General features: G+C 57.5%; 8 protein-coding genes across 8 annotated transcripts; 3 read left to right on the top strand and 5 right to left on the bottom strand.

The window, feature by feature from the left end:
• Positions 1-477: 477 nt before the first annotated feature.
• Positions 478-3,736, bottom strand: PLICBS_010604 (uncharacterized protein; the record flags this gene model as incomplete). The annotated part of the gene is made up of 6 exons (XM_018326263.2): positions 478-1,612; positions 1,660-1,911; positions 1,959-2,356; positions 2,406-2,438; positions 2,496-3,240; positions 3,291-3,736. 6 exons carry the CDS (start codon positions 3,734-3,736, stop codon positions 478-480), a joined length of 3,009 nt encoding a protein of 1,002 aa, XP_018174580.2.
• Positions 3,737-4,224: 488 nt separating this feature from the next.
• On the bottom strand, positions 4,225-5,891 carry PLICBS_010605 (1,3-beta-glucanosyltransferase gas1; the record flags this gene model as incomplete). Its single annotated transcript, XM_065601961.1, has 2 exons — positions 4,225-4,916; positions 4,973-5,891. The coding sequence occupies 2 exons, from the start codon at positions 5,889-5,891 to the stop codon at positions 4,225-4,227; spliced, it is 1,611 nt and encodes a 536-aa protein (XP_065458033.1).
• Positions 5,892-8,701: 2,810 nt separating this feature from the next.
• Positions 8,702-9,271, top strand: PLICBS_010606 (uncharacterized protein; the record flags this gene model as incomplete). Its single annotated transcript, XM_018326262.2, has 2 exons — positions 8,702-8,746; positions 8,792-9,271. 2 exons carry the CDS (start codon positions 8,702-8,704, stop codon positions 9,269-9,271), a joined length of 525 nt encoding a protein of 174 aa, XP_018174579.2.
• A 1,697-nt stretch (positions 9,272-10,968) lies between these two features.
• Positions 10,969-12,939, top strand: PLICBS_010607 (ABC transporter ATP-binding protein arb1; the record flags this gene model as incomplete). The annotated part of the gene is made up of 3 exons (XM_018326261.2): positions 10,969-11,562; positions 11,615-12,756; positions 12,813-12,939. The coding sequence occupies 3 exons, from the start codon at positions 10,969-10,971 to the stop codon at positions 12,937-12,939; spliced, it is 1,863 nt and encodes a 620-aa protein (XP_018174578.1).
• A 399-nt stretch (positions 12,940-13,338) lies between these two features.
• On the top strand, positions 13,339-14,136 carry PLICBS_010608 (uncharacterized protein; the record flags this gene model as incomplete). The annotated part of the gene is made up of 2 exons (XM_018326260.2): positions 13,339-13,750; positions 13,805-14,136. 2 exons carry the CDS (start codon positions 13,339-13,341, stop codon positions 14,134-14,136), a joined length of 744 nt encoding a protein of 247 aa, XP_018174577.2.
• Positions 14,137-14,512: 376 nt separating this feature from the next.
• On the bottom strand, positions 14,513-17,642 carry PLICBS_010609 (uncharacterized protein; the record flags this gene model as incomplete). Its single annotated transcript, XM_065601962.1, has 5 exons — positions 14,513-15,081; positions 15,132-15,466; positions 15,526-15,788; positions 15,848-17,364; positions 17,585-17,642. 5 exons carry the CDS (start codon positions 17,640-17,642, stop codon positions 14,513-14,515), a joined length of 2,742 nt encoding a protein of 913 aa, XP_065458034.1.
• A 994-nt stretch (positions 17,643-18,636) lies between these two features.
• On the bottom strand, positions 18,637-20,284 carry PLICBS_010610 (uncharacterized protein; the record flags this gene model as incomplete). Its single annotated transcript, XM_018326258.2, has 5 exons — positions 18,637-18,867; positions 18,920-19,892; positions 19,950-20,080; positions 20,138-20,208; positions 20,263-20,284. 5 exons carry the CDS (start codon positions 20,282-20,284, stop codon positions 18,637-18,639), a joined length of 1,428 nt encoding a protein of 475 aa, XP_018174575.2.
• Positions 20,285-21,935: 1,651 nt separating this feature from the next.
• PLICBS_010611 (superoxide dismutase [Mn], mitochondrial) lies at positions 21,936-22,713 on the bottom strand (the record flags this gene model as incomplete). Its single annotated transcript, XM_018326257.1, has 3 exons — positions 21,936-22,058; positions 22,111-22,584; positions 22,666-22,713. 3 exons carry the CDS (start codon positions 22,711-22,713, stop codon positions 21,936-21,938), a joined length of 645 nt encoding a protein of 214 aa, XP_018174574.1.
• Between the last annotated feature and the right edge of the window lie 1,176 nt (positions 22,714-23,889).

The following is a 23,889-nucleotide window of genomic DNA, read 5'->3' on the forward strand; positions in this document are numbered from 1 at the left end:
GTTGACGTCACCGCTGAGCAACCCGGCAGTCGCTCCGTCCCCGAGCATTCCCTCGCCTGTGCTTTGTTCCTACTTCGACCTCGGGGGAATGCGCATGCGAAGCCCAAGAAAAATTGGCCCCAGCCGGCCGAAACCAAAATGTACAAAACGTGAATAAAGAGAAGTGAATGCTTTATCAGCGTCCCTGTCCACCGTGCCTCCGCCTCCACCTCTCGGCGACACTCTGCACGTTAGCCTAGCCAGCCTCCAGCGTCCCGCGGATGCAGCGTCTGCCATGTCCACACAACGGAATATCGAAAGCGGCACTGCGCGTATTTCTCAGAGGGACATGACGGACTACTGACCCTTGAGTCGGCAGGGCCATTGTTACGGCGGTCAATCGGCTCCTCTTGCCTCGACTGGCCGCCACAAGTGATGCTGGAAGCTGCCTCAGGCTCGCGATGATGCCATTGTATTGGACTCCTACATAATTAGACGCTAGTCACCCGTCAGGTCAATTACCTCAATGTCCTCGACGTCCAGAGTCCCGGGCGCCGCGCGCTTGACCCCAGACACCGAATGGCCCCCAGCCAGGGCAGACGCAAGGCCAGGCAGCTGTTGTCCAGAGACCCGCGATCGGTTTGTCGACTGCAAAGGCGCGAGAATAATGGGCTCAGAAGGTACACGAGCCGGGGCCGGAGCCTGCACTGCGGCAGGAATCGGGGCTGCCGCGGAAGCAGCCGGCTGCGACCGTCGCAGGTGCCTCATTTGAACCATGGAATACCTCTCCCCGAGGAGCAGCCTGAGATGCACCTGGTTAAACACCTCCAGCTCGTCTCGGGCGTTCTTCCAACGGGCGGTCCACGCATCACGCTTGGCCTTGTTGTGTGCGTGCGTTTTCGTGATGACCAAAGTATAGGGCCGACCGTACCGCTCAGTCTCGTGTGTGCAATCAGCGCCTAACTTGTCAAGTCCCTGGTGCACGTGGAAACGACTCTGCTTGTTCAAAGGGTACCGAGCAACTCTCTCGGCGCCATCGGCGAGAAAGGCGTTGAGGCGCGAGCAGATGTGGCAGTTGCAGCTCACGCCCCGCCTCACCAAGCTCGTATCGTTCGGCGGCTCTCGCTCGACATAGTTGAAGAGGTAGGCGCTGAGGATGGCAACGAAGAGACGCTGGTAGCGCGGGGTATCAAAGGGGGTCTTCCTGGACGCCGTGACTTGAGCCAGCCAGTGCAGGAACGGAATCCATAGTTTTTCGAATTCGTCTCCCCGAATTCTCGGAGCGGTCTCAACGATGTTCTCCACAAACAGCGTGACGACATAGTTTGGCTCAGATGGTTCATCGATGGCTGAGAAGAAGTCGGCCAAGGCAAGGGTGCTCACAGCCATCGCTATCGAACCTTTTTCGTCTGAACCGAGACGTGGTCGCTTTGCTGAGACTACTTGAGGCGATTCCACTCCCCTCATGCATGCGCAAGACGTCGACAAGAGGAAGCATTCGGCAACAAGTCGATGAACAAACTTTGCCCACTCTAAGGGTAACGAGCCATCCGCGCCACACTGCCGGAGGCGGGCCATCAGGGCGAGGTAGAAGGCGGCCTGGTTGATTCTCCTGTCGAGTTTCGGCATTACACTGCGACGTTAGCGATAGGACAAATTGAAGCATATCAATGAACATACTACAACGAGAAAAACTGGGTCGGGTTCTCGAAGTACTGCACGCAGTCCACCATGTCTGATCCGGTCAACGGCCCCAGAACCTGTTCAGAACGGCAGACGTCGAGGCATTTGCGAATCAACAGCCGAGCCCACTCCGAGATGCAAGCGGGTGTCGTGTCAGGGCAGGCCGCATCACTTGACATCGTGACGAAGCTGTTGATGGCCCGGAATTTCCCAGAAAAGGTCTTGTATCGCGAAACGGCGAGACTCAACCTGGTCTCGTAAGTGTCATGCCGCTGCATGAGTTGCGAGGAGCTCACCCATTCTTGATGGTTCTGAAACGTTTCTCGGCGTCATCACCCCGCTGCACCCATTGCCTCACCATCGCAAATGTGTGCTGCAGCATCACGCCCTGGTGGTTAGTGGCAGCCCGCTCAAACATAGAAATCTCCTCCCTCTCGAGTGCGACCTCAACAACGCTGTAGAGCCCTTCCCCGTTAATGGCCAACGTTGGCTGCCAAGACGGTCTATCCGTCTCGACCGGCTGCTCCCATACCGTCCGACACAGGCGCCAGAGCGAGGCCAGGAAGGCTCCTACCGACGGCCGCTGCAAGCACAGCCGAGAGTAGTACCGAATCAGAGACTGGACGTTCAATCCTGTATCCTGGGATTTGGCAAAGAACGCGTTAAGCTCATCGTGAGGGACGATGATCACGGCCTGTGAAGTATATGAGATTCGTTCAACTGTTTTCCGTTCAGGTCCTTACCGCCACCCGGTACCAATGAGTCGCCGTGCCTCCCTTGAGCCTGTCAGCACACATTCTGAAAATTTTCCCGCCTCTACGGATCAGACACACCTCATTGCCGGTATAGCCTCGATCCTCTTCTCCCTCGCGGTCCTCAAAGTAGGTATCTGTCAGGAGGTCATCCTCGGCGAGGTCGAGCTCCTTGGCAACCACAGTCCCCTCTAAGTCAAACAATGTTTCAACGCTGTGGCTTGAGTCAGTAACGTCGTCCATCGGGTGGACGCCTTCCTCGTCCTCGTCCTCCTCGTCCTCATCTTCCTCCTCGTACCCGTACCCGTGCCGGTACCCGTAGTAGTCGTGCTCTATGGTGCCGTTCTCTTCCTTTGTCAAAAGACCGAGAAAGAGCTCGTAACCGAGCTCGATGGACAGGTCGCGGAGCGCCTGGACCCGGGCCAAATCTCTTGTCTTGAGCGCCCCTATCGACATGTTGGCCTCGGTGTAGTCGTGGTCGAGAACATGCGAGAGGCACTTGTTCTCTCTGTTCTCTGGGGCCACGCTGAGCCACCTCGAGAGCGTCTGTCGAACAGCCCGCAACTGGGTCTGCTGTCCACCCGCCAGGGGGCGCTCGATCGACGTGTCGAGAGTGAGGTTAAAGGTCAAGACCCATCGGTATCCACATATGACGGGGAGGACTTCGTGAGAGACGTCGGAATACCATGCCATATACGACTGCGCCATCGCCGATGACGAGAAGACCTTTGCCTGCCCGCAATGCTTCACGACAACATCACCGCCCTGATGTGCCGACGGCAGACACACCACGAGGGTGCCAAACATGCCGGGGCATTTCTCGGTGCTGGTTCGTTAGCCTCGAGCGGTCATCGCTCCGGGGTCTGGAGGACCAACTCGGTATGGGCCTTGAACATGGCTCCCTGCCCGTAAATGAGCATCTTGTAAATCTCAGCATTGACGACGGCGTCAATGCCCAAATCATGAGCCACGTTCGCGCATATCGTCGTCAGATAGCTGGGCCAGGCGGGATCACGAAAGCTGAACTGGGAGTGGTCCATCTCCCAACACTTGCGCACGCTCAGGTCGACGAGCGTCTCCTCCTTCCTGCCAAAGGGCGCGCGGCGGCATTTCTCGATCAATTGGGCCGCCTGAGCTCCGCTGAGCGGCATGGACACCTCGCCGACGCCATCGACGAAGAGACCCGCGGGAGGCGCGTCTAGCAGGCGTCCAATGGTTGCGAAGGAACCCGGCGTCTGGATGCTGTCGAGCGCACTCAGCAGGTCCTCTCGCGGGTCAAACGGTCCCGCAGGGTGCAGACCGCCATGATGCGCGTTTGCCATGTGTGGCGCGTGGAAAGTACCTCAGGTGTCTTCCGGATGCTCGATTGCTGTGCCGTTCCTTGACGCGGACGGGTGGGCTACCCGAGAGGTAAGACGTGTCGAGAAGCTGCGGGGTGCCGCGTTTGAAGCTTTAAAAACATGTCAATTTTAAAGTTGGACGACCCCTGTCAAAATACCCTCCCATGTATCCCACGTACTCTACGGAGTAGTCGTACGCGTGATTCACACTGGGTTCCGAGATGCGCCCAAATTCGTGCCAAGCGCCCGATCAATCTTGGCCGTTGCATAAACCCGTTCTGTTCGCGGGTTCAGGGACAGCCCATCACGCCAGTCGCAAATTCAAAAAGCTGCCATTAAACGGTCCTGTCTAATCGTATAGGCAACACCCGCAATGCGTGATACAAGAAACCTAAAACAACCGACCACCAATATCGACAGCGCAAAATGTACATGTCGCAAACCCTTTCTACAGAGCGTCCACCGCCCACTTACAACGCAACCATGCCCGCGCCGACGAGGCCGGCGACGAGCATGTAGGCGCCGATGGCGAAGTCGCCAACGGAGAAGAAGGGGCCCATGGGGGTGGTGGGGCCGGCGGCGCTGTCAGAGGACGTGGCCGAGGCGCCGCCGCCGCCGACGGGAGCGGTCGCCGTGGCGACCTTCTTGTTGATGTCGCTGGCCGTGGCCAGCTTGGAGTCGCAAGACGAGTCCTTGCTGGGGCTCTGGGTGGTTGCCTGGCCCTTGAAGTCGCAGGCGTCCTTGGCCTTGTTCAGCTTGGAGTAGTAGGCGTCGAGGACGTAGTTGAGCTTGTCGGCGTCGGAGCACATGCTGTAGGCGCCGTAGACTCCCGTGGTGGCGTTGCCCTGGATGGCCGAGCAGATGGACGCGTCGGCGCCGCAAATGAAGCCGAACATGGCGCCGTACTTCTTGGGGTCCAGGTCCTTGGCCGAGACGCAGGAGCGCGACTTGCTCATGCAGTCGCAGAGCGACTTGTCGGGTGTGGGAGGCAGCTCAGAGTTGGCCCTCCACGTGTTGGACAGGTCAGGGCACTTGGCGGGCTTGGCCGTCGGGTTGTACTGGTCCTTGTCGACGCCCTTGGGGTCGGCCTTGGCCACCTGGTCCTTGAGCTTGTTGAAGTCCTTTTGCTTGGTAGCCTTGCCGTTCTTGACCTCGACCAGACCTATCGGACGTTAGCGCGGGTTCCCGGGTCATCTCGTGATTCTCTGGGATTCTCACCATAGTCGTTGGCCTCTTGGAAGTACATGTAGACGATGCCGCCGGAAAAGACCTTGGTCATCTCGTCCTTGTACAGAGCACCAGTCTCCTGGAAGATACGGTTGGCGGCGCCGTCGGGCAGGTTGCAGCCGTACTCGGCGAAGAAGACGGGGACCGAGTAGTCCTGGAAAAACTTGGCCTGCTCGCTATAGCCCGACTTTTGCATGTCGCTCTGACCGCACCACGAGTAAATGTTGTAGCCCCAGTAGTCGATCGAGTCCTCGGCCTTGCCGCAGTTGAAGTAGTCGGCAATCTCGACGCGGATATCCTTATCGTCGTTGGCGGCGTAGCCCACGCCCATCCAGCGCGAGTTCTTCTTGTTCTTGATGTAGGCCTTGGTGTCGCGGACGGCAGCCTTGACAAAGGCCGAGGCGCCCGTGTTGGTCTTGTTGTTGCTGACCTCGTTGCCGGCGAAGAAGCCGATGACGTTGGAGTACTTGCCCATCTCGTCAACCACCTTCTGGTAGCGGGTGAAGAGCGCGACGTTCCACTGCGGGTCGTCGCGGTTGATGGACAGGCTGGGCTCGCTCAGGTCCGAGATGACGTAGATGCCGGCCTCGTCGAGCAGCTTCATGCAAGCCGAGTGGTCGGCGTCGGGGTTGATGGCGTACGTGCGGATCGTGTTGGTGCCGAGCTCCTTGAGCAGGGGCACATCGCGCTTGCAGGCCGTCTCGTCGGACAGCGGGTCGACGTACTTGGTTGTCTTGTCGCTGGTGGCGCCAGCGGCGGCCGTGTCCTGCTGGTAGGCGACGCCCTTCATGAAAAACTGGGTGCCGTTCTTGTAGAAGAGCTTGGAGCCCTTCATCTCGATGGGCTGCAGCTCGGCGAGGGCGCTCCCCGCGAGGGCGAGGAGCGACACCGAAAGCTTCGTCAACGCCATGGCGCGCGTTATGAAGCACAATCGATGGACGGTGCGGAGCGGATGGCGAGACGGGCTGTCCCTTGTAAAAGTGCGGGTTTTCGAGCCGTTGGCGACGCGGAGGTCGAGCGAGAGGAGAAAGCGCTAGTGAACAAAATACCGTGAATGAGTGACGGAAAGGCGAGGCGAACCCCAATTAGATTCAAAGAAGAAAGGAAGATGGGGGAAGGGAAAGGGCAAGACGGCGCTCTGTTCCCAAGCGAGTGTGTTTGTCGGTCGGAAAGGAGGACGGGACAGGCCAGACGGGAGGAGAAGAGTGGCACGGGCCTGTCAAGTGGTTATGGCCAAGCGGCCTGCTCGGTCCCGCTAGCCCCTAGCGCGAGCCGCCGCCAGCAGCGAATTTGGTTGGAGCCCCTTGAGCCCCTGTCCACGGGGGCGCAGCAGGGCTGCCCAGGGGCCATGAAGCTTGTTCAGGACGATCCAGCCGCAGCCGCCCAATCACGCGCCCACGTCAGAACTTCATCTCACTCTTCGCCAGCCGCGAGCGGTGGTCTGGTACGCGCGCCATCCCGGTTCGCACGGTGCGTCAATACGAGGGCTATCAGGGGCTCCCGCAGCCGCAGACGCCTCGTGCTAGTCACGGGTGTCCCCCGGCCCCCGGATACAGTGCGCAGGCTCCGACCAAGATGGCGGTGTTGCGGTGGGAAAAGGGGCTGCTTCCCCACCACGTTGACCACCGCGCATCCACCTCGCCGCCGCCGCCGCCGAGGCCGTTGCTGCTTGTCTCCCGTCTCTCACCATTGCCGCGCAGACCATGTCATGGCAGTCACGGATCAATGGGCGTCGTTTCAGCATTGCTGGTCCACTCGGCCCGTCGTCACTCGTTTCAGCAGTCGCGCGAGCACATCAGAATCGTCCGCCGGCTGATCGATGTTGATCCGTCTCCAGTCTTTATTTTGACCTCTGCCAATCCGTCCGCCACCTGTGCTTCTCGCCGCCATCCTTCCGCCCAGTCTGTTCCGAGAGGCCGTCCTGCTGTAGCCTGTTGTCCAGTCAGTCCGGTGGACTCGCAAGCGTCACAGCGAGCCCCCTTGGACCATCGGCTCTTGTCTGTCCCCTGTCCTTCACCGTCCACTGCGGCGCGGAGCCGCCGCAGCACCACCTGTCGCCAATTTCATGTCATCTCGTGTTCGCCCAGGCAAGCCTTGGCTCTGCGCTCGTTGCGTCGCATCGCTTCGTGGCGCTGGTTCTGGGCGCAGGGAGAGGAGGCTGTCGGCCGCTCCTCATTGTCGGCTCCCCCGTGTCCTCTGGGTGAGACACTCGCCCGTCTCAACGAGGTCCTTTACACCTCCCTAGTGAGAATCCGCTTGTTGCCACGTGCGAGTTCCATTGTCGTGACGCCTGGCTGGCTACCGAAGCGCGTGCGACGATCCCGACTCAGCGGCCTCTGATCTTGTAGTAGAAGCTGCCGACGCCGTAGAGGACCTGGTCCCATATCTGGTATGTCTTGTGCCACAAGTTGCCGTCCGGCTGCCCCTGCCTGTCCCGCGACTCCCGCCGTCTGTCCCCCAGCCGGCTCTCTGGGTGGTAGTGCCCGTCGTGATAGTAGAGTCGAGTCATTGCGTCTCGCCTGGGACGAGGTCGTTTCAAATCTCGGGCGTTTGTCTGCTACGTGCGCGGCACGCCTCTCGCCGGCGATGCATCTCTTTTAGTAGCCTGGCCAAGGCTCAAGCCGGAGTGTCGTTCCGCCCATCGAGGCTGATCGCGGCTCGTGCACACGCCGGCCAGGCGACCATTCAGGCGCCTCCGTATGTCCCGGCGCCGTGACCTCCGCCCCGTGGCTTCGCCCCCCACAGCCCCGATCAGGCGGCAGGCTGCGCGCTGTGCAGGCGTCACACACCGCATCTGTGCAAACGCAGCGCTGCCGCTCGCCACGCCGCCGTCTGCCCTTGACCATCGCGAATGATACGTCCTCGGCGGCGGCCGGGTGCAGTACCATCCACTGTGGGTGGTCAGCGGGCGGCAGGGCACGCGGCGTGGCACACGGTCGCATACCGCCGGGCGGATATTTTGCATGGCAACACGCTCTCTCTCATCTTGTGCTCTGGCCAGCTTCGCCTTCCATGACATGTGTGCGGAGTACTCAATCAGTAGCAGGGCCCGTGAGACCAACCTTTCAACGCCAAGGGGATTCCGCGACATGCTCCGAGACTAATAGTGAGGTATGCTCAAACTCATTGTGACGTCACATTATGGCTCATGCACCATGGTAATCCTTGCCAAGAGTCCAAGCCGGCCGAGCACAAAGGGAGTTGGAATGGACGCAGAATAGTTCAAGCCAAACTTGGGGGCCAGTGCCCCCCTCTATCAAGTAGGCTGATCGTGCGTAGCGTCATGAGCATGCACCGACGCGCGCGCCCAAGAGGCCCATCACACTTTGGCAACATGTGCCGGTCGGCGTCTGGTGGCTGTCGAGTTTCAGTGCCCAAATCTTGCTACGAGCCTCCTGGCGCGAGGGCCGTGAGATCGAGATCTTACCGATCAGTTGTCAAGCTTGCATCGGCTCTACAGGCAAAAACATTCCCCGTGCATGCAGTCCGTTCTAGTATCCGTCATGATGTAATTCTAGTGACTTCGGTGGCTCCCACGAGTGCCGTACGTGGCTTTGCGAGCTGACTGGATGGTTGGCTCTTGTCAAGGCACCATCGCCATGATGTCATGTTCTGCCCGTCAACCTATATCAGTCGTCGTGCCAGAGAAGCCGGACCAGAGTCGACTTTGTTGCCTCAGCGTATAGTTGAACACATCTACCATACAAGGACACAACCACCATGTCTACAAACCAGAATCGCAAGGGTCCCAGCGTCGGCACCAAGGTACGCTCTGCTGAACTTAAAGGCGGTCGCAGACTAACAATGTAGGTTGACTTGGGTCGGAATGCGCCCGTGACTGAGGAAGGCGCCGGCTACGTCGCGCCTGGGTCGTTGGCTGCCGAGTCGTTCAAGGGAGGCGGAGAGTTCAGCGAAAACCGGCACGGCCAGCCCGACAGCACATCTTCTGGCACCACCCGCTCCGGCGCGAGGTCGGGACCACCTGAGACCGCCCCCGCCGGCGAGAACGGAGGCACGGCGCCCAGCTACGTCTCCAGCCAATATATTGGAGATTCCGGCGGGCCGCACGGGAAGAATCTAAAATCCGGCGGCTTTGCTGACTCCAAGACCAAGGATGGCCTCAAGATGGCTCTCGAGTCAGAGCCCGGCTCCAAAAATGATCCTAGCAGATTGGCAGAGGAACGATTTGAGCTGCGCGCCGCGGCGGGCCCCGGTGTTTCTGGGCGGAGGGACACGGAACTTTCGACGTCAACAAAGTACGACGGCCTTGACCGAGAGACGTCCTCATAGGCCGCATGATGGATGTGTTAGGTTACCCGATTGCACCCAGAGTAGCATGGTAATGAACATTCCGTCTCAGACCCTTCGGTGAATCGTGGAATCCAGGGCCAAGCGGGAAGGGATGTAGCTATACTCTTTCGTCTGGCATTGGCGATGGCGGTGACACCGACGGGCTTGCACGGGTCTCTTATGTGGCTGCCTGGTGCCTCCCATCAGACGTCGCACCCACAACCACCCCTGTGGGCAGCCAATGCAAATACGGGCGTTCGCCGCCCAGGCATCAGCATTCGGTCTCCCAACTGCTTATATCAACGGCAGCTACAGCGCTCGATCCTCCCCACGCCGGAGCACATCTGCAGCAGCATGAGAACCGTAAGCAGTACACGGGAGCTGGGCGTCGTGATGACAAGCACTCCGAAGTGAGCACCACATCGAAACAGCCCAGAAAGGCTTCTTGTGCAGTGCTGACAACATCAGCTAGACCTGCGTACTTTACATCGTGCAAACTTGCCTGTCGTTGCTGCAACAGAGCCGAGACGACTGGTCAAGGCGCGTAACGCGCGGGTTTGAGCAACTTGACAGGAGCGACTATTCTACCATGTCTTCGGGCGGCACGCCTCCCACGGCGAGGTCGAGTCCTTCAGGCGCTCCCTCGGAGAACACAAGCCCACAGGCGATGGCTTTCGGCACGACGGGCGATCCAGGGTCTTTTCCCACGGAGACGTGGCCCTCGATCGCGCTGCCGTATCCCGACTACGTGCCAGACGAGGGCGAGCTGGAGAGGCGACGGCTAGGAGAAGCCCAGCCACAGCTTGTACCGACGGAAGTGTTTGTAAACAAGTACTTTGCGACTACAAGACCAAATACTCGATGAGGCTTTCAGCGGGTGGCAGAGACGTACGAAAACGGACAGCCTGGCTGTGTTATGCCACGCAACAAGACGACTCACGACACAACTCCGCTCCTTCCACCGTCATCGCTTACTGCTCGCGAAAGCGGGCAGGAGGGAGCTATGGGAGAGCTAGGCAATAGGGATACCACGTGTACATGTTAGTTGCTTAGACCTCATTGTGTTGCGGTATAGGGTAGGCGGCTGCGCTCGCAGAGATTTCAAAACACAAGCAGAATGCAGCCATGACGTCAAACGGGTCACAGCATTTGCGCGTCCGCCAGGCGGCAATCAAGTCCACGAGAGAACTGTTCCTGCGTGCCGAGCAGCACTGCGCGTGCACTCTACTCCCGCAATGAGGCTGCCGGTGCACCAATTACACTACATGCGTCCGAACATGCTTTGACGGGCGCAGCACTCTTGTGACGACTGGCTTGACCGCTGACTCAACTCGGTGCAGCCGACGGTGGCGATTATCGCCTCTGGGCTTTGGCCGTGCCCTGACTGGCCGGTCCATGCCTTAGTTTGATGCCTGACATGGGGCCAATCTTATCGGCCAAAATTTTGATACGGCGCCCCACCAACAAAAAACCACCCCGCCTCGACAAGCCCATGGCCGTCAGTCTCAGCCTTCATCACCATCTTTCGGGGCCGTCCTTTGTCGTTGCCCTGCCTGCGTCTGCCCTTTGGATCAAGCCTCGAAACCTGGACTGAGCACGCATCACCCGTACTCTGCATCGGTCGCACCTAAAGGTCCCGCACCCGCGCACGCTTCCAGTCCCCGTCCCCTCCCTCCTTATCCTCTCAGACCGCCACAATGCCGTCCGCCTCCAAGGAGAAGAGACTCGCCAAGAAGGCTGCCGAGGGCAAGCTCGACAAGAAGTCAGGCAAGGCGGCCAAGGGCAAGAAGGATGAACCCCAGCTCGATGCCCACGGCAACCCCGTCGAGGATGACGCCCCGGCCACCTCAGGCGACAAGCTCGACGAGGTGAAGCGCCTCGCCGACCAGATGGACCAGCACGGCATCTCGGATCGCGTCACCACCGGCGTCCTGGCCTCCACGCAGTCCAGCAAGGACGTCAAGATCACTAGCACCAGTCTCGTCTTCCACGGCCGCGTTCTCATCACCGACTCGACGCTCGAGCTGTCCTTTGGCCGCCGCTACGGTCTGCTCGGTGAGAACGGTTGCGGCAAGAGTACGCTGCTCAAGGCCATCGCCGCCCGCGAGTACCCCATCCCCGAGCACGTCGACATCTACCTGCTCAACGAGGGCGCCCCCCCGTCGGAGCTCGGTGCCCTGGAATGGGTCGTCAAGGAGGCTGAGAACGAGATGGAACGTCTCGATAAGCTCGCCGAGCGCATGCTTGAGGAGGAGGGCCCCGAGAGCCCCGTCCTCATCGACCTCTACGACGTGAGTAGTGCCATTTCAGTATAGACCCGAACCCCTGTTGACAGTTCTGCAGCACATGGACAAGATGGACCCCTCGACCTTTGCCACTCGCGCATCCCTCATCCTGACGGGTCTCGGCTTCAACAAGAAGACGATCCACAAAAAGACCAAGGACATGTCTGGTGGCTGGAGGATGCGAGTCGCCCTCGCCAAGGCCCTCTTCGTGAAGCCGTCGCTGCTGCTGCTCGACGACCCCACCGCTCACTTGGATCTTGAGGCCTGCGTGTGGCTCGAGGAGTACCTCAAGAAGTGGGAGCGCACCCTGGTCCTGGTCTCCCACTCCATGGACTTCCTCAACGGCGTCTGCTCCAACATGATTGACATGCGTCAGAAGCAGCTCCAGTACTACGGTGGTAATTACGACTCGTACAACAAGACGCGCTCTGAGAACGAGACGAACCAGATGAAGGCCTACACCAAGCAGCAAGAAGAAATTGCCCACATCAAGAAGTTCATCGCCAGCGCCGGTACCTACGCCAACCTGGTGCGACAGGCCAAGTCGCGCCAGAAGATTCTGGACAAGATGGAGGCCGACGGCTTCATCCAGCCCGTTGTTCCCGACAGGGTCTTCACCTTCCGTTTCGCCGACGTGGAGAAGCTGCCGCCGCCCGTCCTGTCATTCGACGATGTCACCTTCTCCTACTCTGGCAAGCCCGAGGACGACCTGTACCGCAACCTCGAGCTCGGCTTCGACATGGACTCGCGGACGGCTCTCGTCGGCCCCAACGGTGTCGGCAAGTCGACGCTGCTGCGCCTCATGACGGGCAAGTTGTCGCCCACCGGCGGCTCCGTCACTCGCCACACTCACCTTAAGCTAGGCCTGTACTCGCAGCACAGCGCCGAGCAGCTGGACCTCACCAAGTCCGCCCTCGACTTTGTTCGCGACAAGTACAAGGAAAAGTCGCAAGACTACCAATACTGGCGCCAGCAGCTGGGCCGCTACGGCCTCACTGGCGAAGCCCAGACCGCCCTCATGGGCACTCTGTCCGAGGGCCAGAAGAGCCGCATCGTCTTCGCCCTGCTGGCCATTGACGGCCCCAACATGCTGCTGCTCGACGAGCCGACCAACGGCCTGGACATTCCCACGATTGACAGTCTGGCGGATGCCATCAATGCCTTTAGCGGAGGTGTCGTCGTCGTGTCCCACGACTTCAGGTTCGTGAAGCGCTCCCCTCTAGCCCGAGAGTGAGTGAAAACTGACTGTGAGATAGGCTGCTCGACAAGATTGCCAAGCAGATTCTTGTCTGCGAGAACCAGACGATCCAGACCTGGGACGGCTCTATCGGCGAGTACAAGAACTACCTGAGGAAGAAGATGATCTCGGCCGGAGCCGTGTAAGGATGGGCAGCTTGATTGAATACGTGGGATAGAGCATGGCACGCATAAAGGGGCGGCCACATGGAATTGGCGGCGGCAGTCATCGGGAATGACAGCGACGAGCCGCATTAGGCATCGGCATGCCGCGATACCCTTATAGATGCGGGTTCATGCATTCATGACGGCTTATGCACGGATAGACTTGGTTTGCGACAGCGCCGAATATGCGCGAGATAAAAGTTGGGATGAAAATGATATTCAATGCTGCGTTGACGAGTTCGGCTAGTGAGTCAGTCGGCGATTGCGCTTGAGGTGTGACTCCACCCGTCGGCGCTACCAAAGTCTGACATAAAGTGCCCGGTCGCGCTCTGTGGTCGTGAGACTTGCTGCCAACTGCCAACTGCGTAGATACGACACGGCATGGCTGCCATCAAGATACGATCTGCCACGGCGGCAGACCTGGACGCCGTTTCTCGAATTCACTACGACGCCTTGGGTGCGTATCACGATTTCTATGCCGCGTTCTTCAAGAAGCCTCCGCGCGAGATTGTGCCCGAATCAACACGACGCGCCTTTGCGGAACCAAGCTTCACATTCTTAGTGGCGGAAGAGAATACGCCCAATGGCCCGGATTTAGTTGGATTCATCAGATATGGTGTGGTCCGAAGCCGAATCGAAGACGCCGCGGAGGAGAAGATTGATGCCGCTCCCTCACAGCCGTCGCTCTTCGCGCGAAAAGAGCACATTGAGCCGATCTGGGAGAAGTTCAGCGAGAGGGAAAAGGAAATGGACGCCTGCTACGAAGAGGCAGTTGCTGGACAGCGTCACTTCTGTAAGCCTCGGTTGTGCTACGGCCAATGACACCACCATGCTGAAACCGTGTTAGATATATATCATGTCATGGTTGATCCTCGGCACCAACGTCAGGGTGTCGGCCGCATGCTACTGCGACAAGTCACGGCACGGTCCGATGCCGAGCGTGTACCGACCCTCATTGTCGCATCGGCCGAGGCGCGCGGCCTGTACTTGAGCTGCGGCTTCGACGTCCTCGGTCAATGGACAATCGACAACGGCTACTGGGCGGACGAGATAGAGAGACACGAGCAGGGGCTCGGTATTTGGGACTCTCGGGGACTCGGCGCGAAGTTCAGAGGCGTCAAGGAGGTTGAAGCCTACATGATCAGGAGCCCTCCCGCTGCGGGACCATCAGATGCTTAGACTCTGAGCCCTCATGAACCGCGACTAATGTCATCGATTTGAAAGAGATTATTCATTGAACCGGCGTCTGTAAGAGTAGTGGCATGGCTGTGGGTGAATGGGAGCCGTCCATAGCAGTTTTGTCTAGAAGACCACGGTTGCCGGCCTTTTCTGGGTGTCGCCCATCGAGCGCCCATGAGGTGGTATGTATTGGACGAGTTGGCCTCCTTTGACCAGCTCCGAACTTCGATCGTAACATACCCGGAAGGCACCCTTCCACAGGCCAATATTCGAATCTCATGTTCATACTCTATAGCGCGACTGGTACAAATGGTCCTCCTAAAGTGCCGTAATTCTTCTCCTCCCGATTCTTCCTCCTCCCGCCGCCCTTCGTCAGTCACTCCTGGTCTTGGCCCTTTCCGAGAACGACTCCTCTGACTCCATCATCAGCTGTCCTCTTGGCCGCCTTCTTCGGCCCGCTGCCGGCCGTCTTGGACGCTCGCTTTCTTGGTACAGCGCTCCTGACGGGAATCTGTTGTATGGAAGACTGGTGGTCGACATGGTTCAGTTTGTCTTTGGTCTTCGTCTCGTTCTCGCAGTCCTCCAGACCATCTTCATCTTCTTCGGGCGGGTCCGACTCCGGCAGTCTCGCTTTCAGGGGTGTCCAAAATAGCCTCCAGGCGCTCAGTTCGTTTTGTATGATGTTCTTGAGACCCGTGTCGCACTTGGCCTTCTCGGACTGTTCCGTCCCCACAAAGCATACGTCCCGAGCCAAGTTGTGTTCAAACTCTTCAATCCCTTTGATCAGGGTTGTCGCATGGAGTGTTAGCTCTTCAGCCAGTGCCCGTCTCGCCTTGTTGACCTCCTTATCGATCTGTTTGGTCCGGTCAGTAAACACATTGCTCTGCCTGCTTCGTTCCGCATGAGTTCGCATCGCTTGTGCCTGTCCCTCCATCTTCCCCTTGCCTATTTGGCTCAGTTAGCAGCATGAGAGAATTTGTGCCTTAATCACACACCTTTAACGTCCTGTGCCTTGCTGTATGCAGGCGCAAAGTCATTGTCAAGCTCATCTAGGGACGAGGACATGATCTCTCGACCCTTCATCACGTACTGCGAAACGCTCGCTCTCACAGAGGATTTATACTCGCACATCAGGTTCTCAACTTTGTAGGCTCGAGTTCGGAACAGGCTCTTGTACACTTCGGGTAATTTGCTGGACTGGGACACGGCGAAGATATGGCGAGACACCTCAGCCTGAACATTGGCCTCGAGAAGATTGACCCGGTCCTGAAGCGATGGACCAAACGATTGGCCCCATTGCAAAGCAAAGGGAGCCCAAAAGAACGCGTGTCTGCAGGTCAGGCCACACTGGTCAGTTAAACTCACACATGGACGCGTTTGCAAACTTACAGTCTACCTTGCCAGCAATGGGTCCTGCGCGGCTTTGTATACGTCGTGTACGCCCCTCCTTTTCTCCTGATACATGCTGCGAAGCTCGCCCAGTGAAGCAGCTCACCGGTAGCGCTCTTCTGGAAGTTCTCAACCAGCTTGACGAACTTCTGGTTCAAGGACATGATATTGCCAGCGTTAAACAGTTTTCGGGCCCGCTGGTATTGTTTCGTCGCTTTGTTGAATTTTTTCGTGGTCTTTTCAAGTTGCTTCGTCGCATATATCTGTAAGCAAGTTTCATGTACTCCGCGAGAAGCACGCCAAGAATTGATCAGGGACTCACGCTTCTTAGCTGTCTCTGCTCCTTGGTCAACTCCTTGGAGATTGCACCCAGGTGCGACTCATCTAGCCTTGCAACTCTCTGTCTCTCGTAGCCTGCCCAACCTTCCACAGCATCGAGGAGGACGTGGCACCGTTGAAGAATCGCGTCCGCATGGGCCTCCCTCTTCGGTAGCGAACCCTGAATTATCCACTCCCTGAGGGCTTCGAAACCAGTTGACTGGACGTCAGGGAATGGTCCACGGGGCGAGTCTTTGGCGAGGTCTTGTTGCGCGAGGCTGCTGACCGGGAACACGTGCAAGTCAGTGACTACCTTTGGATCCGTCTTTGAACGAGCTTGATTTCGCACGTCATCAAAATACCGTTGAAAGGCTTGCTTGGTGTGTTGGCTTCGAGCTTCGATGCACTGGCGATGACAGTTGACTTGCAGTTCATTGCTCTCCTTCTTGAGCTTCCGGAGCTGCCGTTTTGCAGTAGAGAGCTCAGCTGGGCTCCCGGAGTCTGTGTCCGTCTGCCAAACGTCCTTGAAGTGCTTGATTTTGCCCTCAGTCTCAGAAATACTGCGCTGCACTGTGTCAAACTTTTCAGATGCTGCCGCGAGCTCAGCAGGAACTTCCTTGTCTGGCCATTCCGACTTGAGGAAGGTCTGCCAATTCATCTGGTCAATCTTAGTAACGGCAATCCCGATACTATGGTTGCTGATCTTGCATTGCGTTTCCATGTCCAGGATCTGGTCGTCGCGAATGAGCTCCATGGCCGTGCGGTTGTCAAGCGCACGATCGCCCGGGGTGACCACCAGCAACTGGTCAAGTGATTGGTAGGCGTTCTTTGCGACTTGAGAACGCGACTCGAGCGAGTCTGCCTCACCAGGTAGGTCCATCAGAACAATACCGCCGTTTTCCAGCAGTTCCGCCCTGATAAAGACCCTAACCCTCTCAACGAGGGGCCATCGCACGTGGTTCTGGGAGCCGGCGCTTCCAACGTAGGGCTTGACTGCAAGCAGGAACTCTTGAGGCGTGTCACTTGCGATCCAAATCTCGGCGCCCTTTGAAGGATTGGCAAGGTTGAAGACCTGATCGCGGTCCGGGCATCGCTTGCTGACGTCCGAGGCGACGTTGTTGCGCGCGTACTCGAGAAGTGTCCCCTCAGCCACGCCAGACCAGCTACTGATCACTCGAAGCTGCAGGAGGTATTTCTCCCTTTCGCCTCTTGTGACCGTGTCCTCTCCTTCCAGTTTTGCTCTATCCTCGAACTCCATGTATTCCTTGAAGAAGGCAGCGATCTCATCATCAACTGTTTTCTTCGATTTGAGCGATATGGTAGCGGAATACTTGGCTCGGTTTCCGTCCTTGGGGTACTCAAAGCTGCAGACGGCTGCAGTACATGCGCCATTCTGGCTCGTCGGGATCACGTCCATAGCCGGGTTGATGAGTGCATTGATGAGACTCGACTTGCCCGTCCCAGTGTCGCCACCTGTGCCGACACGATAGCGAAACGACTTCCAATCCGTCTCGAGAGTGGCTGTCGCAGTTAGACTCTCTGTATTTGGCCATCATGGGAGAGGGTGCGATAGCGAGGAACGCGAGGAACGGGGGGGACGAAAGGAACGAAAGGAACGAAAGGAACGAAAGGAACGAAAGGAACGAAAGGAACGAAAGGAACGAAAGGAACGAAAGGAACCGGAGACAGGATTGATAGATCTTCCGGGTTTGTGGCGTGCGTTGGCATGGAACACACTCACCAACTAGGGCTTTCCAAGATGTGAAGTCGAGCTCGGTTGAGTTGCTCGCTGACCCCATTGGCAAATCTTGTGAAGCAATCTTGCGCAACACTTCGAGTCCCTTTCGTACTGCAGTCTCCTTCGCAGTCACCCTTGCTGCCTGGTCCTCTAGCATGCCATGGGGCACGACATCAGAGACCGGATGAATGTGCCGCGTGTCGGGATCTGGCGTCTCGGCTAAGGAAGCCGAGTCGCTGCGATGAGCCATCCGAAGGCCTGCGTGAATCCAAACAGCCTTGGAGACAGCCCAGGGACCTCTCTCAAGTGCACCTTGGGGTCTAGCGTTGCTGTGTTGCAGATGGGACGGTGTGACTGAACTGGCTGATCGAGAAGGGAACTGAGAATGGACATGGACGGAAAGGAGGAAAACGAAGGAGGCAGGATGCGTAAAATAGTACTAGGGGGTGGATAAGGAGGCGAAGGGGAGTGTAAGTGTAACCTTGGTGCTGGGAGCTGTCCCAGCCACACGCGAGAAGAGAGAACAAAATGTACAGTCAATGTGCAGTTATGACAGGGGTCGACCGGAATTCAGGCAACACACAATCTTTCTCTCTCACCGCCGGCAGCGCTCCACGATACGCGAAAGAAATGGTGAATCACCGACCGATTGTGATGGCAGAGCCCTGGCCCCTGTCGTGGCTCCCGCTCTTCTACGCAACTCCGATCAGTGTCCGGCTCTCATGGTCACTGTGCAAGTGGTAACCCCCGTGACCCTCGTGTCTATCGTGACCCTTGTCGCTTTCATTCCTGTCATGTTTATCGTGACTGGATCTTTCGCGACGCGCCGTGCTGCGACGACAACATTGAATGGATGGATGCCAGGCTGTTACATCCCTACGCCTGAGTGCAGGCTTGGACGCCTCAGGCTGACAACGGTCTACGCTGCCGCCATTTCGTCATGCAGGCAGCGTGAGTGTTGATGCTATCTGTTCACTTTTAATTGCGGTGTTCAATTCGAGTTCTATAGTCTATCGTTAAATGCCAAGGCAGTCAGGTCATCCGCATCATGATATCTATTCGCCCTGGGAAAGGCAGACCACGGCCCACTTTCCGTGCCATGCCCATCGCCTGGCGCCGGTGTCGCCGCCACCACCCTCAGTCTTCCTGAGCTCCTCATCCTTGCCCGCGGGCAGGCCAACAACAACATCGGCCTTGCAGGTGCGCAAAGACAGGACATTGACGCTTGAGCCCTTGCCCATGGGTCCAAGCGCTTGTTGGAACCGTGTGGTGGGGTCCCAGTGAGCCTGTACTTGGTTAGGAGCCGCACTTTTAGTGTTCTTTCTCTCGTGTACTCACATCGCCTGTAAGCTTGCGATAGTTGAGGTCTCCCTTGAAGATGACAAGCTCGGCCCCCTTGAGATCGTCATGCAGCTCGGGTGCCTCGTGGGGAAGCCGCCAGAAGCTGCCACCGGCAGTCCAATATCGGTTGGGACGCATGACCAGCTGGCCCTCGGCGTGTCGGGTCGCCCAGTCTTGGAAGACGAAGGAGAGGTCTTCGGCCTCCTTCTCCGACAGGGGCTCAGGGACCTTGCCCTGAAGCTTTTCGTCCTCGGATTGTGTCTCGAAGAATACCTTGGGCTGGGAAATGGCGTTCAGGAGAGCCGAGAAGTCGCCTGGCAAGACGTCCGAGACGAACCACGGCATTGACTTGGGTCGCAGGACAATCTGTGTGGCCAGTCCTGACGCGAGTAGGAAGCCAGCGAGGACGAGGTCGACGTAGAGCTCGAAGCCGGCGTTGTCAAGGACAAAGTCGACGCGGCGTTCCTTCCGGCCTTCGGCACGAGCCTTTTTGAGGATCTCATACGATGCCGGCAGGTCATTGATAAGAATGTTCTTCTCGGCGGCCTTACGAGCCGCGCTGCCCTGCAACTTCTGGATGTCCTCGTACGTGAGGTTGGTGAGAAGGGACAAGTCTGTGGCGTTGCCCCACAGACAGATCTCGAAAAACTCCGTAAAAAGGAGCTTCTCAGCCTCCTCATCGTGTGTGGAATTCTTGTTGGCCTGGATCTGCTCAATCAGTTCCTTGTAGCGCGAGGCCAGCTCCAGCACTGCGTTGCGTGACGTGCGGAAAGTGTCAATCTTTTGCCGAGCAAAGATGTCGTAGTTCTTCCAGTGCTTGGTGAGCGTGAAGAATGTGCTGATGCGCCTATACATGTAGCACTCCGAGAAAAGCCAAGGGACGTCCAGCCAGCTGGGATTTCCGAGGTCCTGGATCTCCTTGTTGTATGCGGCAATCTCCTCGGGGTAGCCATCGTCGACTTCGATGGGACTGTTCGCCGTTGCGGTCAGTGATGTCGGCTGGGTATCGGAACATCAGGCAACGTACGAGAGCTTGCGGTCATGCTGAACCTCGTACTTGAGAGCGCCGAGCTGCTCGACAATCTTCTTGCCCTCGGTTTGCTTCTCGGGGTCGTCCGTCTTGGAGATGGCGCGATAGACGTCGTCAACGGCACCAGTCTGCTCCAGTTAGCGACAGATGCCGGCATATTACGAGAGAAGTCTCTGGTATCTTACCAAAATAACGGGCCATCGCTGGCGGACCGAGTCGCTTGCAAAGGACGTGGGGTCGCTGGTGACTGATTTGGCTGCCATATGACGATGTCAGCGAGACGACAGGCATTGTGCTCAGAAGCGCGTACGTGTCTTGGTATCGAACTCCATGATTGCGATTGAGATCTATTGCGTGTTTTGCTGAGCGAGGGCTGTAAGGAGAGAAAGCACCTCTGCGTTTAAAGAGAGCGATGAGGTTGCAGGTTGCAGAAGCGTCACCGTGGGACCTTCGTCCAGGCGATGGAGGGGCTCCAACCAAAAAAAAAAAGCGGGCTTTCGGCAGGGACCAGTCGGCCACGGCGGGGCAACGACGGGATGCTTCCATCGGACAAGGGCGACCGAGGCCTGGCAGCCTTTCAAACCAATCAACCACCGCAACACCATGGCGATGCCAATTTTTGTTTGGCTGTGGCCCCGTGCCGTCTCTCATCTTTCACGAAGTAGACTGCCCTCGTCTTGCGACCCTATCCCTTACCCGTCGTTTCACGCAAAGACACAAGCTTCGGCGTCCATCTGCCGTTCGATGATAGCGGTCAATGCGCTCGCACCACGTCGTCAGCCCCGAGCAGCCAAAATGCCGCGCGTGGGTACCTTGATGTGGGCTCCCCGACGTCATACTGGAGATGCCACTGGGTCCTCAAGATTGTCGACTTTTACACCATTCGTCACCTAGGTTGCTTCAGCACTCGACATGAATCTCTTCGAAACGAGTCGACTGATGCTAAACAATGCCGAAAAACTCTTCACAAGATCCGCGCCCTTGTCATCACGGCGGCTGTACGTTCTGACACGCGACGTGGTATTTGCTGCCCATTGGTTGACCACGCGATGCCGAGGCGGATGCCGTCGTCTTTTGCAGCGGTAATATGCGCAGCAGCGCGGAACAGCCGCCGTCGCAGTACGCATCAAAAGTCTCGCCGGTGATCGTCCTAAACGCGTCGACAACCTTGTGGTCAGCCTAACACCGCAACGGGCAGATGATTGATGATGGCACCCAGGGTTTGCTATTGCACCATCTATTGTGAATATCATGGACGCTTCTTACCACTACTGCCGACACAGAGCGTGACGCCCACACCATCAGGATGGGAGTGTCGTCATGGCACCGCGTTATCGTGACAGTCTCAACGACGATTCCGAAATGAAGAGCTCGATAGCGTTGTCATTAACTTCCCGAACTGTTCCGCGCCCTGCCCGCCTACAGCTGTAAGCCGTCAGTTTGGTGGTTGCCAGCGCGTACCTCCCTAGTATTCCGAAATGTCGCTCTAGACTTTCCTGTCCTCCTCGTGCTCCGGCATGTCAGCAGCAAGGAAGTCCACCGTGTTTAAAAGCGACGCATTGTAAATCCGACGCTGTGGCACTTTTGACCATGCTGGATCGACATGTGCTATATAAGTCTATAACTCGTTCGGTCGTCCTTGGATGCGACCTAGCCTTTTGCAGTGTTGGCTACGTGTGCGTACTGTTACCCAACTCGAAATAGACTGCATGTATTCGGGTACACTCGTCCTCCTGCACGCATTTAAAAATGTTCACATGATCGGTGGCATAGGTCGACCACGCTATGGCGTAAATCACCGACCCTGCTACGCCTCCTTGCCGCACAGAATTACTGTGTCTGCCGCGTTTTTGAGTATGCGGGACATTTCAGATTCGTGCGGGTAAGCAAGTTGAACTAGGAAAGCCTCTCCAACTTCATGGCTGTGACGGCACATAGAGCGCGAGAATTTTAAGCATTGGGTCTGGTTCCGCCAACAAGATCCTACATTGACGACTTGAGTACACGAAACGCGTCATCGCTTCCGCCGTTAAAACGTGCCTCGGCGGTCTTCCAGTTGATGACGTTCCAGATGTTCTCGATGTAAGCCGCCTTGCCATTAAGATACTGTCTGTCGTTAGAAAGACTTTGATGCAATGCCGAGCTTGATTGATCCCACCTGAAGATAGTATGCGTGCTCCCAGAAATCTATAGCAAGAATGGGAACCTCGCCGCCTACGACTGGGTCCTGGTCCTTGGTCGTGATAATACGTAGTTGTGAACCGTCTCGCACCATCCAGCCCCACCCTGAGCCCTGCAGTCCGAGAAGCACTTTCGTGAATGCCGTCTTAAACTCCTGGAGGCCCCCCCAAGTCCGAGCGATTTCTTTGATCAGGGTAGGCGCACTGCCCTGGGGATCCCCGGCCTCGGAGGACGAGGCCGGGGCCAGGTTCTCCCAAAAGAGCGAGTGATTTATATGACCGCCTCCGTTGAACTTGATGGCTCCTTGGAGGGCGATCTGACCAGCGATATCTCCGGATGAGCTCGCGGTCGCGTACGATCTGAGGGCGGCGTTAAGATTATTGACGTAAGTCTGGTGATGCTTGGAGTGGTGAAGCTCCATGATCTGGGCGGAGATGCTAGGCTCGAGGGCCTTAAAAGCAGTGTTCACGTCAGTACTTGTCACTGGTCTTGATGGGCAGAGCCGCAGCAGGGTCGGGAAGCAGGGACAGACGTCGTAAGCGTATGGAAGCGCTGGGAGACTGTAGACGGAGGCGGACATTCTGGTGGCGCGCAAATGAAGACGGGTCCGAATACAGAGCAAACAGTGTCATGGGCGAACAATGCGAATGAGAAGATTACTGGTCTTTGGCAAAAGTAGTCGTGGCTTTTCGCAGGTTTTGCAGGGTAAGAAGCTGAGTTGACGGGTGACGAGAGCGAGTACATGTACACACGACGACACTACCACGGCTTCGTCCACGCAGGTTGGGGCGCTGCCGCGTGACAAACGTTACAAGTGCGAACCCGGATAGGTGAGCAGGTTACTTACGTAGAGACAGTTTCGAAATGGCGTCGTCGGTCCACGGCGATTTCGCTCAAACTTGCTCGGTTCGGGCGGTGGACCACCCCTGATTGGCCAGCAGCCAGTGTCAGACGAGAGCGCCATGAACGCACAGGTGGCCGATGAGCACCTTTGCGGCCAAGCCATATCGCATTTGCGTGAGACAATCTTGTTTGTCTTCTTTCATTTTGAGCTAGAAACATGTTAATTACTATACTACCGTGGCGCCAGTCGCTTCCGGGGACAGTTTTATGGCTAAGTAGCATTATATCAGCCCGCCTGGTCGCCACAGATCCGAGTATCACGCCGACTTCCTCTTAACTACGCCCTGGACCGCCATCAAATCAATATGTGCGGCCCCGAGAACACGAATCGTCCTCGTGGAGGAGCGCTGGTCGCTCTTGGGCCGCCTTTGGGTGTCGGTAGCCCTGGCTCACTGGCATCCATTCGTGGAGATCTAGCTTTCCTCACCCCTGGAAACCCCGGCAGCGCCGAGGCAACACATGCTCGCCTGACAACAACCGCTGCCATTGATGTGGCAGATCTTGGTGACCTCTCTGTCATAATTCAGTAAGCTTCCACTATTCCTCGCTGCAAAATTCACTACCAGATATGGTGGTCTAATTGTAGCAGTACCAGTGGTGATATGACGAGAAGTCCGGCCGAGTGCGGCCTCTTTCGGCAGTTTTCCCTCGTTCAATCAACAGCAGCACATCTGGAAGGCGTTAGGCTTGTTGAGCCGTTGTCGCTAGCCGTCGGAAATGGTGGCATAATCGGCCGTCGCGTGTCAGTGTGCTCGAGGCAGCCCTGTGGCCGGGAGTCTGTGTTGGCTGAGGGAATTGTCGGTTTCAACTTTAATGAGTCTTCGAGGCCATCGTTATGAGGGAAGAACCAAGC

The sequence above is a fragment of the Purpureocillium lilacinum genome, assembly GCF_023168085.1.
Source record: "Purpureocillium lilacinum CBS 284.36 DNA, scaffold_8, whole genome shotgun sequence".
NCBI classification, from domain to species: Eukaryota; Fungi; Ascomycota; class Sordariomycetes; order Hypocreales; family Ophiocordycipitaceae; genus Purpureocillium; species Purpureocillium lilacinum.